Source organism: Capricornis sumatraensis, chromosome 22, assembly GCF_032405125.1.
Source record: "Capricornis sumatraensis isolate serow.1 chromosome 22, serow.2, whole genome shotgun sequence".
NCBI classification, from domain to species: Eukaryota; Metazoa; Chordata; class Mammalia; order Artiodactyla; family Bovidae; genus Capricornis; species Capricornis sumatraensis.
In genome coordinates, this window is record NC_091090.1 from 18,280,432 (window position 1) to 18,296,502 (window position 16,071).

Sequence of the window (16,071 nt, forward strand, 5' to 3'; positions counted from 1 at the left end):
TTCTTCGGTGTGTATGCTCAGCAGTGGGATTGCTGGGTAATATGGCAGTTATATTTCCAGTTTTTAAAGGAATCTCCACACTGTTCTCCATAGTGGCTGTACTAGTTTGCAGTCCCACCAACAGTATAAGAGGGTTCCCTTTTCTCCACACCCTCTCCAGCATTTATTGCTTGTAGACTTTTGGTTAGCAGCCATTCTGACTGGTGTGAAATGATACCTCATGGTGGTTTTGATTTGCATTTCTCTGATAATGAGTGATGCTGAGCATCTTTTCATGTGTTTGTTAGCCATTTGTATGTCTTCTTTGGAGAAATGTCTGTTTTGTTCTTTGCAAATAAATGACCCAGTCAAAAAGTGGGCCAAAGAAATAAATTTTTTAAAAAGAGAATTCAGTTTGGGCATGTTGAGTTCAGGACCAGCTGTCAGTGGGGCAATGTGATCAATGAGTAAGGCATTCAGAGAAGAATAAATATGAATGAGTAAAATAAACATGAGTCATCAGGGTTGAATCATCTAGTTGCATCTAGATGGCAACTGAGGTGTGGGTGTTGAAGAAATCATCCAGGAAAAGGTACAAAGAAAAAGAAAAGGAGGTCCTAGGACAATGCTTGAGGAATGTCCACATGAAAGGAGGATAATCTGGCCCAAGAGGCCAAGGAGCAGTCAGGAGTTAAGGAGAAGACAAGAGAAGAGAGTGGTCAATCATGTTGAATGCAGGGACTTCCCTGGTGGTCCAGGGGTTAAGACTCTGCCATCCAAATGCAGGGGCTGTGAGTTCAGTCCCTGATCAGAGAACCACATGCCTCGCTGCTGCTGCTGCTGCTGCTAAGAAGCTTCAGTCATGTCCGACTCTGTGCGACCCCATAGACGGCAGCCTACCAGGCTCCCCATTTCCTGGGATTCTCCAGGCAAGAACACTGGAGTGGGTTGCCATTTATAGGCCTATCCAATTGATCTACACTGAGATCCATCAGTAACCAGTGCCGTGGGGCAAAGGCCACACTGGAGTGTGTACAGGAGTGAATGGGATGGAAGGGAAAGGAGACTGGGAGTGAAGGCAACTTCCAGGAGTGGTTTAGCTTAAAGGAGATGAAAGCAACAGTAGATAGAGAGGGGGCTGGGGTTAAGGTCAAGGAGGAGCATTTCATTTCAAATATGGGAGACCTGAGCCTACTGTAACTGAATACTATTAACAGTCTAGTAAAGAGTCCAATAAAAAGAGAGAAGTTGCAGATAAAGAAAAAACAGAAGGAGAGTTGAGGGCCCTGAGATCATAGAAGGGATTGGGGTTGCAAATATGGTTGGTGAGGTTGCCTCTGGAGGGGACACCTTCTCTGCTGAACAGGAAGGAGGGAAAGCTGGGGAGAGGTGTGGGGTGCTGTGCAGGTTTGGAGCAGAACAGGCAAGTGAGGAAGATGCCTCAACTTGTACACGTAGTAATTAACTGTAAAAATATATGTCTGTGTGCTTTGAGGGGCTTGTCATCAAAGATAAGTTGCTATTATTTAACCATGGCAAAATTTTACCAAAAAGAAAATCCCTCACTGTACAGTTTTGTTTTATTTTGCTTTGGTTTGTTTAATGACTGGTCTTTTAATTTTATATTTTGTCATACAGAGGTCTCCAGGTTTTTAAAAGTCAGGTTAGTTGAGGTTAAATTTACAGACAGTAAAGTTTTAAGTTTACCCTTTTTAGATACATACTACGATGACTTTTCTGGAACTCTCTTGCTTTTTCCATGATCCAGTGGTTGTTGGGAATTTGATCTCTGGTTCCTCTGCCTTTTCTAAAACCAGCCTGAACATCTGGAAGTTCATGGTTCACGTATTGCTGAAGCCTGGCTTGGGGAATTTTGAGCATTACTTTACTAGCATGTGAGATGAGTGCAATTGTGCGGTAGTTTGAGCATTCTTTGGCATTGCCTTTCTTTGGGATTAGAATTAAAACTGACCTTTTCCAGTCCTGTGGCCACTGCTGAGTTTTCCAAATTTGCTGGCATACTGAGTGCAGCACTTTCACAGCATCATCTTTCAGGATTTGAAATAGCTCAACTGGAATTCCATCACTTCCACTAGCTTTGTCCAGTACTTTGGCCACCTCATGCGAAGAGTTTACTCATTGGAAAAGACTCTGATGCTGGGAGGGATTGGGGGCAGGAGGAGAAGGGGACAACAGAGGATGAGATGGCTGGATGGCATCACTGACTTGATGGACGTGAGTTTGAGTGAACTCCGGGAGTTGGTGATGGACCGGGAGGCCTGGTGTGCTGTGATTCATGGGGTCGCAAAGAGTCGGACACGACTGAGCGACTAAACTGACCTGAACTATGACTTTTGACAAATGTGTATACTTTTATAACCACCATGACAACCATGATATAGACTATGTCAATCACCCTTAATAACTCCCTCTTATTCCTTTTCACAGGTTCCTCCCCTACCAGTGACCTTGGCAACCCCTGCCACCCTGACCCCCAACACACACACACACACACACACACACTGTGCTCACTCCTTCCAGGCAACTTTGTGTACCCAGACCCCTTCATCTTAGGGTGGCATCTTCTCCCTCATGACATCCTTTCAGATTTAACTTGCTCAGGGAATGATACCTGCACTCCCACTTTTTAATCTCTATGTAACTATTTAGCTTTCCATTATCATAGGTTGTAAGCAAATAATATATTAAATCATGTATAATAAACTGATATTAGATTTAAAAACATGGAACTGAAAGTGTACATAAATAGCATTTAGTCATAAGATAGTATTTACATATAAAGGAGTCATTAAAAAACTAATGAGTAGAATTAAAGTGTAATTAAGGCTTTACAATGCTCAGTGTCCATTTGTTCTTTCCACTAACAGCCCCTGTATTCTCTGCTTTATACATATGCTGTGCTCAGTCATCTCAGTGCCGTCCAACTCTGCAAGCCTATGGACTGTAGCCCACAAGGCCCCTCTGTCCGTGAGATTCTCCAGGCGAGAATACCGGAGTGGGTTGCCATGCCCTCCTCCAGGGGATCTTTCCAACCCAGGGATCAAACTGGTGTCTCCTGTGTCTCCTGCATTGCAGGCAGATTCTTTACCATTGAGCCACTAGGGAAGCCCTATATATATATATATATTACACACACACACGTGCGTATAAATGTGTGTATGTGTGCTTATATCTTATTTCCCCAATAAAACTGTAACTCCTAGAAATTATTTTCTGTATCCTATATTCCTGAACTCCCTCAAACACCTATTAATATGATGAGCATCTAGTAGGTACTCACTACATTCAGGCCGTAGGATTAACTGATCTGCAAAAACTAGCTAAAGGAAGTAAGTCAGAGAAAGACAAATACTGTAAGAACTCACTTATTTGTACAAAATAAAAAAAGTAAACTCAGAAAATACACCAGTGGTTGCCAGAGGCTGGAGGGCAGGGGAAGCAAGGAGACATTAGCCAAAGGGTACAAAATTCCAGTTATAAGATGAATACATTCTGAGGACCTGAGATACTCCAGGTGACTACACTCCACAATACTGCACCGTATACTTGCAAATTGCCTACAGGGTAGATGTCGAAGGTACAGAAACAGAAAGATAACTACGTGAGGTGATGGGGATATTGACTAACCTTATCGTGGTCTTTGTTTCACAATATATATACCTATTAATATATTAAATCATCACACTGTACTCTTTTAACTTACATAATGTTATATGTCAATTATACCTCAATAAAGTTGGGGGGGGGGAAGAAAAGCAAAGGATCAAGATGTTTGTACATTTATTTTGAGAAACTTGAGCCCAAGAGATCCAATTCAGTTGCATCTCAGAAAGAAAATGTCGCTATACAGAAAATATTCTACTCATTTAGATTTGGGCCAGGAAATGAGGCTTCCATCCTAGCCAGAGGCCTAAAGGCTTTAGAAAAAAACCCAAAGGAAGAAAGAGGTATGTGTTTAGAAAATCAATCAGAATCAAATCTTCACCCAAGAAGTTTTGCATAAACATTAACTTGGCTACACAGACTTCATCCAGCTGTCTCTTTTCAAATTTACACAGGCAAAGAAAAAAAAGACGTAAACTAAAAATATCCCGATAACTGGAGGCTGACATCTGAAATCCTCTTCAGTTGGAGCATCCAAGTCAATGCAACAAATATTTACATTGAGAACCGAAATTCTGGGAAAGAGTTCAAAAATTTGGTAGGGCTAGGAATTAATAGACATCTCCAAACTGTCCAATGCATGCTACACAGAAGATATTATCCAATACATATCTGCTTTCTGATGTCCTTCACAGAATCCCTGATAGGAATGTCCTCATGACATTCCAGTCAACATAAGCCCAGGGATCAGCAGGACAGAGAAGCAGATGAGGCTAGCACATTCCTGCCACTCTGCCCTGCTGCTCTGTGGGTCCCTTCTTGTCCCCCACACCACCATTCCCCTCCCACCGTCACCACCAGGGAGCCTGGGCACAATGAGAGGGCTGAAGCTGATTCACATTCCTGAGCAAGTGTCCAGGGTGGCAGAAGACATAGACGCACCAATGATATTAAACAGCAGCACATTACAAGCAGATTTTAATTTCCTTCTTTTACTTTAACATAATAAAGAGCTCTGAAACCTGATGAATTTTAAGCTATACCAATATTGATCTAGCTAATCAGGCCAAAATGGAACTGCAACAACAGTATAGCAAAAACAGTAACACAAAGCCACATAATCTGAATAATCCTCACTGTCAGCATGAACAAGCCCCAAAGTTACTGGATTGCTCTGAAACTGTGCTTTGGTTTTGGCAGGGTGGATGCAGTCTGCAACATGTGTTCTCCCCAACTGCTTATCAGAAATCATTAAAGAGACGCAATGCTATATACAGTACACTTATCTTGACCCAGAGAAGGGACTTCATTGCGAATTGCCGACGTTTACTTACTTGCACATGAATTGATTTTACATGATTCCCAGGTGGCGCTGTGGTAAAAGATTCGCCTGCCAGTGCAGGAGACGCAAGAGACACGGGTTTGATCCCTGGGTGGGGAAGATCCCCTCGAGGAGGAAATGGCAACCTGCTCCAGTCTTCGGGCCTGGAGAATCCCATGGACAGAGGAGTCTGGTGGTCTACAATCCATGGGGTCACAAAGAGTCGAACACGAATGAGCACACACTATGCCTGAGCTCAAAATTAATCCTTACTATCGCTGCAGTCTCCTGGTTTATTCATATATCTCCACACAACACTTATACATTGCACCATAATTACTCATGCTTGTGTCTGTCGATGCCACTAAATTGTGAACCCACTGAGAGCGGGATCCAGGTTTTGTTCATCTTGGTGTTCCTTTCAGGGCCTACAGTAGATTTCTGTGAGTACTGGATGAATAAGAAATGTTGAATGAGTGAAGGAGCGAATCAACTGCCCAGACAAACTAACAGCAACCTTACATACTGTCTGTGCAGAAACTGTTCCAGCTGACATGTGTATTCGTTATCCGTGGATCAAAGAAAGCCAATCCAAGATCTAACAGTGTGTCAGTATTTTAAACCTGTTGTCACAATTTTATTTCTCACGATTCAGCCCCCAAACTCCTGTGAGAGGAGAATTGTGAGAATTTGCTTGTTGTCAATAACTTTTAAATAGAAACATCTGTTTACGTAATAAATGGCAAGTTAGTGAAAGATGTAAAGTAAATATAATATGATATTAAATATCATAGAGAAGGTATAACTTACTTTGCTTATTATCGTTTCTTATGCTTTATAGAATTTTTCTTCTTGTGAAAGGAGAGTCTGTGGTGGTCTGTTTAAGAGAGGATGTACCATGGGAAATTTCCTGTCTGAAAGTTTGTATGTCTGAAAAATGGCCACCTTCACCTTTGGATAGTAGGCTAGATACAGAAATCTCCATCCACAGCCCCTTTTTGTTTTGTTTTGTTTCAGTACTAGAAGTTCCTATTTACAGAGCTGTTAATGAGAAGTCTTCACTAAATCAGATTTTTGCTTGTTAATACTTTTCTTCTCTAACAACTTCTAGGATTATGTTCAATATGTTGAAGTTCTAAAATTTTTCTACAGTATTATTGCACTACTTAGCATATGATAACTCTTGTTCTGGAGTCTTATGTCCTTTTTTTTTTTAGTTAAAAAAAATAGGTTTTATTTCTTTAACTGTTGGCACTCTCTATTTCTTCTTTGGAAGAAAGTCTCTCTATTTCTCTATTCTTGCATTCTCTCTATTTCTTCTTTGGAAACTCACTGTTGTTGATACTGGTAAATCTAGGGCTATCCTCCATGGTTCTTTGGTTTAAACTTTCTAAATCTTTACCTTTAGCTTACATTCTGGAATGATCCCTTAGCTCCCGCCTTCCTGGCTCACTGATTTGCCCTCTGTGTTTTCATTCTGCTCTTCAGCCATCATCAAGTTCTTAATGGCAGCAAGTACACTTTTTCAAGATCTCTCGGTCTTGCTGTTGCTTCGTGGATGGAATGCCAGCAACCACGCCTCTTGCTGCGTTCTTGAGGCCTCCGCGCTGTAAACGCTTGTTCCTGTCTTTCTCCATGCTGGCGGTCCTCATATTGCTAGTCACTCCCAACTGTGAGCTCGCATTTCCTAGACTCCGAGCTCTCCGCCTGGGCAGCCAGTCTTGGATGAGGGACTGAAGCGGCGGTGGGTACCTGTGCTCCTTGCTGCTTTCAGTGACGAAATGAGCAGAGCTGGAGGCAGTAGCTGTCTCCAGAGCCTATACAGTCCCTCTCTGTCCCGGGCATCATCAGTTACCTGGGGCACTTACCTATTTCCTGGGAATACTGACCTAAATACCAGGGGATAAAGGGAAGAAGGAGAACTCGGGGGGTTCACAGGAACAAAGTCCTCCCATTCCAGGAGCTCTGCAAACCCTTAGGGCTCTTTCCAGCCCTCTCCTGCTCCAGCGGGCCACCATTTCTAGACATCGGGCCTTGGTGGTGCTGCACCATAACTTCTTGATCCCTTCCTCCTGTCTAGACCCCTGTGAAACCTACTTCTTATTCTTGGGTATAGCTGGAGACTCAGATGTTTCTTCCATCAGTTCTATCATCCACCCAATGTGGAGGGAACCTGCGGCATATGCTTACTCATTCTGACATCTTGAACCACCACCTGCAGAGTCTTACCTTAAACTGAGCCTTCTGAGCAACACAGAGCACACAGGAACTAGAGAAAACACTGCTGCTTATTTGACACGTGGGTCATTTCCCTGTTTGCTCTTAGATACAATTTCCCACTTTTCCTTTGTGTGACTACATCACACTGGTTGGCTCTTTTAACAACTGGCTCTGGGTAAGTTCAGCCAGTGGGAGGCACTGGTGGAAGCTAGAAGGGGAGATGAGGGAGAAGCAAGGGCCCCCTGTGGGATGATGCCTCCATAGCGCCCAGGGCGCTTCCGAGGCCCCAGCTTCCGTCCCGACAGGCAGCACTCAGCTTGTGCAGCTTCTGCTCGCCCGCACCAGGTTCCAGCTTCGGTAACACAACCTTCTACTGATGTCCCTCCAGTCCCAGGTGAAGGACCTCCTCCTGCTGCTCTGATCTCTGGGTTGCTGTAGCGCCCCATAATACCACCTCCTGTATGACAAATTTCCTATATTTAATTCCTGCTGTTGAGAGGCCTAGAATGCTTTTGTTTTCCTGACTGGATCCTGATTTGAAGATCAAAACTCTGAAGAGGCACCTTCAAAAATAATATTGGGTAAGCCCTTTCTTCATGGCTTCCCAGGCGGCTCAGTGGTAAAGAATCCACCTGGCAAGCAGGAGATGCAGGTTCAATCCCTGGGTCAGGAAGATCCCTGCAGGAATGGCATGGCAACCCACTCCAGTGTTCTTGCCTGGAGAATCCCACGGACAGAGGAGCCTGGTGGGCTACAGTCCATAGCGTCGCAAGGAGTCGGACATGACATAGCAGCTAAACAACAACAAGAAGAAGCCCTTTCTTTGCAGGGCTGGGAGCACCAGAATGAAGGAATTTGAAACTGGGGTTTCTCAGTATCTAAGCTATTCCAGGTTATTTCAAGGAGTGACATGAAATTCTTTAAAATGTGAATTCTGGCAGTATATTTCACCTTAATCTCATATATGTCATGAAGCAGTTTTGTAAGGAAAGCCTTAGGGGCCTATCACATTATTAAACACAGCGTTCTAAAATGAGGAAATGCTATCCCAGAGGAGGAAGGCTTGGCGTATATCAGAAACTCTGCTTAAGGCTTCTCAAACTTTAGCCCTGCATTCAGGGGCAGCCACAAAGTTGTTTAAAGAAAATACTTCCACTGCCTGTTAGTTACCATTTTCTCTGTTGAGAAAGGGTCATGCGAAATGACAGTAAACCTTCAGAAAAAGCTTGTGCAGCTTGTTACTCTGAAATAGTACCACTGCCTGCTAAGCCCAGTCCATTGTTATCACTTCACAAATGCTTAATAAACAGCACAGAAGCAACAAGAGAGCCTGCCGTGGTGGCTCGTGATCAGAGCAAGAACTCGAGCCATGCTGTGCCCTTGGCATGCCATATGGCTGCAAGTCTAAAGGCTCTGAGAAATGCCGCACTTGTATGAAGTCCTGAATACCTGCTTTCATTCCCATTTCGAGTGTTTGAACTGTAATATATGGGCCATCTATTTATTAAAGGAGAGAGCTTACTTTGGCATGGGATAAATTGGTGCTTGCAGCAAGATGCTGTTTAATACAAAGGACGTTTCTGGAATTCCTTTCAGATCTGAGATCCACAGCTCACAGAGTGTGTGGCGGATACGTTTAAAAGTTGTGTGACTATCACACGATCCTTTTTCTTCAGCTGGCATGAGAAGGATACTCCCATTCTCTCCACGCTCTGTTCTTTTCTTCCTCAAAGCTGAGGCGGCAAAAACACTGCCAGCCTTATGCAGCTTTTCATGGAAAGCCGCCACTCTTCCCTGGCGCCTACACGCAATTTCAGACTGTCCCAGGAGACCTTCGCGCTTTGAGGTGAATTCATAACATTAGAGCCAACACAGAAGTTAACACAATCTTGCACTGTTAAAGAAAAAGTCTACAGGCTTACTGAAGGAGCTCTGCTTCTGTGAGCGCCTCTGTCCTCTGCTCCCCAGTGACAATGGCCAGCTCATCCTTGAGTTCCTGGATTTCCTTTTGTAGGCGTATAATCATCTGAAATGGCAAGGCGGGAGCATAAATGTCAGCTCCTCACTGAGGGGACTATGTGACAGAGAACACACATCTTTTAAAATTATGAACAAAAATGTACAGAGAAGGATATCAAAGGCACTCTTGTACTTACCACCTCGCTTTGCTAAAAATCTTATCATTCGGTCAAAATAGTTCTAGAATTTTTCTTAACAAATAAAACATTACTGATGGAACCTGGAGGCCCTTACTCCTGTTTCCTTCTGTCCATCCTTGGGTGACTGCGATCCTGCATTTAGTGGGTAGCATTTCCCTGCATGTTTTAAATACTTACTCCATAGGGATAGGTATGCCTGTAAATGAGATATATTATTTTGCACGCCTTACACGGAATGTAAATGCTATTACACTGCACGTAACTGCAACTTGGTTTTTCTTCCTCACACTACATTTGGAGATTATTTATATTGTTTCGTGTGGTTCTAGTTCATGAATTTTCATGGATATATGGCATTTCAATAAAGGACTACATCACGATAGATGTATTTACATCTCCGGGACATTAAGGACATTGGAATTTTACCTTTGCTATTACGAACAGTGTTGTGGTGAGCACTATAAATCTCTGGGCACATCCAAGTTTATCTGTAGCGCACTTGCAGAGGAAGTGCAGCTTCCCTTTATTATATATTGCTAAACTGCTCTTCAAAATAGTTGTATAAATTTATATTCTCATCAACTATATATGTAAGTTTCTGCTCCCCCACATTTTTGTCACGATGTATGTAGTATTGCCAGAGACTAATTTTGCCAGTTTGGTAGGTGTACAATGGTCTCTTTTCTAGTTCTAATCTGTGTTTTCATAATTATTGGTGAGGTTGATGATCATCTTTGTAAATGTATGTTGACTGTTTTGAGTTTCCTCTTCTGTGGATTTCTTATTCACCATCTTGCCCATGTTTCAGTTGAACTGTTTTTCTTTTCCTTATGGATTTTGAAGCATCTTTATATATTCAGGATGTGAACCCTTTGTAAGTTTTACGCAATGCCTGTATTTTCTCCCAATCTATGTCATGTTTTCTACTTTGTGGTGGTCTTTCTGTGAAACAAAAGTTTTAAATTTCAATGCAATTTCATTATCAATTTATTTTGTTATGAGTTGGATTGCTTTGTTTTCTTTGAGAACATCGATTTTACCTAAAGCCATAGCAATATTTTCCTATAGTGTATGCGCATGCACAGTACATGTCTGACTCTGCAATGCTGTGGACTGTAGCCCTCCAGGTTCCTCTGTCCATGGAATTTTCCAGGCAGTAATACTGGAGGGGGTTACCATTTCCTCCTCCAGGGAATCTTCCCGACCCAGGAATCGAACCCGAGTCTTTTGTGTCTCCTGCAGGTGGAGTCTTTACCCCTGTGCCACCTGGGAAGCCCGTATTTCTCTATAAGTTTCTATTGAAGTTTTGCTTTTTACATTTAGGTTGATTTTACTTTATAGGAAGTATAAGATATGGATCTAATTTTAAATTTTTTTATGGTTAACCATGCAAGATTTGCTGTTACAATTCTGTTATGTATTTCCACACATAAGACTTGTCTTTTACTGGGCTATTGGTTAAAAACATTTGTCTACTTGACTATACGCATGGTAATACCACTCTGTTTTAATTACTGTATCTTAAGAAATTTTGGCATCTAGATAGAACAAACCCTTTCCATCCTGTTCTCTTCTAAAATAGACTTGGCTATTCTTGATCATATGCTCTTTCATATAAATTTTAGACTTGGCTTGTAAAATTCTATCAAAGGCTCTCCTCAAATTACAACTGCAAATAAATTTGAGTAAAAGGTTAATTTGATAAGAGATTAAAGTAATACTAACGAATCGCTGGGCTTCCCAGGTGGCTCAGTGGTAAAGGATCTGCCTATCGATGCAGGAGATGCAGGTTTGATCCCTGGATTGGGAAGATCTCCTGGAGAAGGAAATGACAACCCACTCCAGGATTTTTTGCCCAGAAGATCCCATGGACAGAGCAGCCTGGTGGGCTACATGTCAGTGGGGTCGCAAGAGCTGGACACAACTTAGTGACTAAACAACATAACATAATGGATCATGACGTCCACAAACGTGGTGTGGCTTTCCATTGACTCCTTTCAATACGGATTTATAGTTTTCTCCACAAATACCTCCTATATCTTTAATTAGATTTTGTCCCTAGAATTTTAAAGTTTTTGTTGCTACTATAAATGAAATTTTTATAAAATTGCATTTTCTAATTACTGGCTTTTGATGTATAGGAAGGCAATTCATCTTTATGGATTACATAACAGATGCTTTTCTGAACATTATTTTGGCTATCATTTGTTTGTTATCGAACACTGGGATGTGCTTTTTCTTCCTGGCTTCACTGGGTCTCCATTGCTGCACACGGGCTTTTCTCTAGTTGTGGCAAGCGGTGGCCACTCTCTCCTTGGGGTGTGCAAGGGGAGAGCAGCCTCTCCTTGTCACTGTGGTGGCTTCCCCTTGCAGAGCACAGGCTCTCGGGCGCATGGACTGAGTAGCTGTGGTGCACAGGCTTGACTGCCCCTCAACATGTGGAATCTTCCTTCCACAAGACCAGGGATTGAACCTTGTCTCCTTCATTGGTAGGCAGATTCTTAACCACTGGACCACCAGGCGAGTCCCACTACTGGGTGTTCTAGATGAGCAATCAAATAGTCCACAAGTAAGGACCAATATTCCTTCCAAATCCTCATAAATTAAAACAAAAAATTGTTTCTTTCCTAGCTAGAAACTCCAAGTACAGTGCTTAAGACATTCTTGTCATATTCCTTTTAACATTTCACTTTTAAAATGTTTGCTGTAGTTTTCGATTGATACCTTTAATCACTCTAAGGATGTTCACTTATATTCATAGTTTGATGAGCCTTTTCAAACTATGGATGAACGTTTAATGTTATCAATTTTTTTTTTCTGTAGCTAATGATGTGATGATATAATTTTTTTCTTTTAAACTGTGAAAGTGATGAGTCACTTTAATTCATGTGATTTTACCTTTTAGTAGGAACTACTTCAGATAAACAGAGAGGTATAAATAATACCTTGTCCCTACTTCTAAGCTTAAGTGAACATTCAGGTACTGACTACTTCAGCTCAGTTTAGTCGCTCAGTTGGGTCTCACTCTTGGCGACCCCATGAACCGTAGCACACCAGGCCTCCCTGTCCATCACCAACTCCCGGAGTCCGCCCAAACCCATGCTCATTGTGTCGGTGATGCCATCCAACCATCTCATCCTCCATCGTCCCCTTCTCCTCCTGCCCTCAATCTTTCCCAGCATCAGAGTCTTTTCAAATGAGTCAGCTCTTCGCATCAGGTGGCCAAAGTATTGGAGTTGCAGCTTCAACATCAGTCCTTCCAATGAGCATCCAGGATCCAAGGGACTCTCAAGAGTCTTCTCCAACACCACAGTTCAAAAGCATCAATTCTTCAGTGCTCAGCCTTCTTCACAGTCCAACTCTCACATCCATACATGACCACTGGAAAAACCATAGCCTTGACTAGATGGACCTTTGTTGGCAAAGTAATGTCTTTGCTTTTGAATATGCTGTCTAGGTTGGTCATAACTTTCCTTCCAAAGAGTAAGCGTCTTTTAATTTCGTGGCTACAATCATCATCTTCAGTGATTTTGGAGCCCAGAAAAATAAAGTCAGCTGCTGTTTCCACTGTTTCCCCATCTATTTCCCATGAAGTGATGGGACCAGATGCCATGAACTTAGTTTTCTGAGCTTTAAGCCAACTTTTTAACTCTCCTCTTTCACTTTCATCAAGAGGCTTTTTAGCTCCTCTTCACTTTCTGCCATAAGGGTGGTATCATCTGCATATCTGAGGTTATTGATATTTCTCCCGGCAATCTTGATTCCCAGCTTGTGCTTCCTCCAGCCCAGCGTTTCTCATGATGTACTCTGCATAGAAGTTAAATAAGCAGGGTGACAATATACAGCCTTGACGTACTCCTTTTCCTATTTGGAACCAGTCTGTCGTTCCATGTCCAGTTCTAACTGTTGCTTCCTGACCTGCGTACACATTTCTTAGGAGGCAGGTCAGGTGGTCTGGTATTCCCATCTCTTTCAGAATTTTCCACAGTTTATTGTGATCCACACAGTCAAAGGCTTTGGATAGTCAATAAAGCAGAAATACATGTTTTTCTGGAACTCTCTTGCTTTTTCCATGATCCAGTGGTTGTTGGCAATTTGATCTCTGGTTCCTCTGCCTTTTCTAAAACCAGCTTGAACACCAGGAAGTTCACGGTTCACATATTGCTGAAGCCTTAGCTTAAGAAATAAAACACTGCAGGCTCTTGGGAAGCCCTTACCCCTGTAGAGCTTTCCCTAAATGAGTTTCCCACTACCACTCCCCTAAATCTGGTGTTTGTTTTTCCCATCCAGTTGTGTTTTGGGTGGTTTTGAACACAATTTTTCAATTGTCACTTGTGTTTCAGAAAAGCTTTGTACATCAAATAAAGAACAGTAGTGCCAGTTTTTAGAAGCAATTATACAGGAGATCAGGAAACAACACTTGTCAATTACCAGATTATTCTGCGCCAGGAAGACCTCAACATTTGTTTAATTATCAGCTATTAGCTTTTGACTCCTGATTTCTCGTTTCATTAAATCTCTCACAGACCTACATCAAACACATGATAATGTACATCTTTCTTCAAATTCCTCAAGTTCCTTCAAAGAAAAGTCTCTGCAGCCAAATTTGAAGGGAAAAACCTCAAATGTCTAATATGTTTAGTTTTCTTTAGTTATGAAATAATTTTTTTCTTCAGGCTAATAAGCCCACTCCTGTCTTTCTCATTCTGCACAGTAATGTTACAGGGTGGCTGGCAGGGTAGGAACAGCAGAGGGATTCATCCTAGGAATTCAGTTCCATTTGTCTTAGGCCTTTGCATCGTGTCTCCTTTTTTCAGGGGTGTGGGGTGTTGCCCTGTGATGCTGGTATGTTAGCAGGGGCTGGCCTGGAAAGAGGGATGTTCCTCACTCACTAGTTTCTCCAAAAGAGAATTCCATCAGGTGAGCTCAGGCTCCCGGAGGCAAGAAGGACAAAACGGTCAGTCCCACTATTCTTCTCTCCTCCTTTTCCTCTACGCTTTGACAGAATGATTTCAGGGAAGGAAGGGCAAACACTCAAGGGCAAGTAATAATATAGGTAATGGATGAATTCAAGATTTTCGTTTTTTGGAATTTGAGAAATTTGTAAACTAAGCACCATTGAAAAGATATCAGATTTTTTTTTTTAAATAATGTATACTACCAAACTTTTGCACTCAGGCTTCTCTATGGTGGTCCAACTTTCACATCCATATATGACTACTGGAAAAACCATAGCTTTGAAAATATGGACCTTTGTCGGCAAAGTAATGTCTCTGCTTTTTAAGACGCTGTCAAGGCTTGTCTAGGCTTTTGAACTGTGGTGTTGGAGAAGACTCTTGAGAGTCCCTTGGACTGCAAGGAGATCCAACCAATCCATCCTAAAGGAGATCAGTCCTCCTAAATATTAATTGGAAGGACTGATGCTGAAGCTGAAACTCCAATAATTTGGCCACCTGATGCCAAGAGCCCACTCATTAGAAAAGACCCTGATGCTGGGAAAGATTGATGGCAGGAGAAGAAGGGGACGACAGAGGATGAGATGGTTGGGTGGCCTCACCAACTCAATCGACGTGAGTTTGGGTAAACTCCAGGAGTTGGCAATGGACAGGGAGGCCTGGCGTGCTGCAGTCCATGGGGTCGCAAGGAGTCGGACATGACTGAGCTACTGAACTGATTTGAACTGAGGCTTGTCATAGCTTTTCTTCCAAGGACCAAGCATCTTTTAATTTCATGGCTGCAGTCACCATCTGCAGTAATTTTGGAGCCCAAGAATATAAAGTCTGTCACTGTTTCCATTGTTTCCTCATCTATTTGCCATGAAGGGATGGGACCAGATGTCATGATCTTCGCTTTTTGAATGCTGAGATTTAAGCCAGCTTTTTCACTCTCCTCTTTCACTTTCATCAAGAGGCTCTTTAGTTCCTCTTTGCTTTCTGCCTTAAGGATGGTATCATCTGCATTTCTGAGGTTATTGATATTTCTCCCAGCAATCTTGATTCCAGCTTGTGATTCATTTAGCCCTGCATTTTGCATGATGTACTCTGCATATAAGTTAAATAAGCAGGGTGAAAATATACAGACTTGACGTACTTCTTTTCCTATTTGGAACCAGTCTGTTGTTCCATGTCTGGTTCTAACTGTTGCTTCCTGACCTGCATACAGGTTTCTCAGGAGGCAGGTAAGGTGGTCTGGTATTCTCATTTCTTTAAGAATTTTTCAGTTTGACCTTTCCAGTTAAAGGCTTTAGTATAGTCAGTGAAGCAGAAGTAGATATTTTTCTGGAATTCTCTTATTTTTTCTGTGACTCAATGGATGTTGGTAATTTGATCTCCAGTTCCTCTACCTTTTCTAAATACAACTTGAACATCTGGAAGTTTTTGGTTCACGTACTGTGGAAGCCTAGCTTGGAGGATTCTGAGCATTACTTCGCTAGCACGTGAAATGAGTGAAATTTGCTGTAGTCTGAACATTCTTTGGCACTGCACTTCTTTGGGATTGGAGTGAAAACTGAGCTTTTCCAGTCCTGTGGCCACTGCTGAGTTTTCCAAATTTGTTGGCGTATTCAGTGCAGCACTTTCACAGCATCATCTTTTAGGATTTGAAATAGTTCAGTTGGAATTCCATCACCTCCACTAGCTTTGTTTGTAGTGATGCTTCCTAAGGCCCACGTGACTTCACACTCTAAGATGTCTGACTCTAGGTGTTATACCATCATGATTATCTGAGTCGTTAAGACCTTTTTTGTGTAGTTCCGTGTATTCTTGCCAC

General features: G+C 42.3%; 1 protein-coding gene across 1 annotated transcript in view; it reads right to left on the minus strand.

Annotated features, from left to right (window-relative positions):
• The window catches only part of KIF6 (kinesin family member 6), a 437,260-nt gene that overhangs the window by 240,209 nt on the left and 180,980 nt on the right, over positions 1-16,071 (minus strand). The window contains exon 10 of the mRNA XM_068961022.1: positions 9,067-9,170. Coding sequence (XP_068817123.1) covers positions 9,067-9,170 — 104 coding nt within the window. The remainder of the gene's footprint in view (positions 1-9,066; positions 9,171-16,071) is intronic.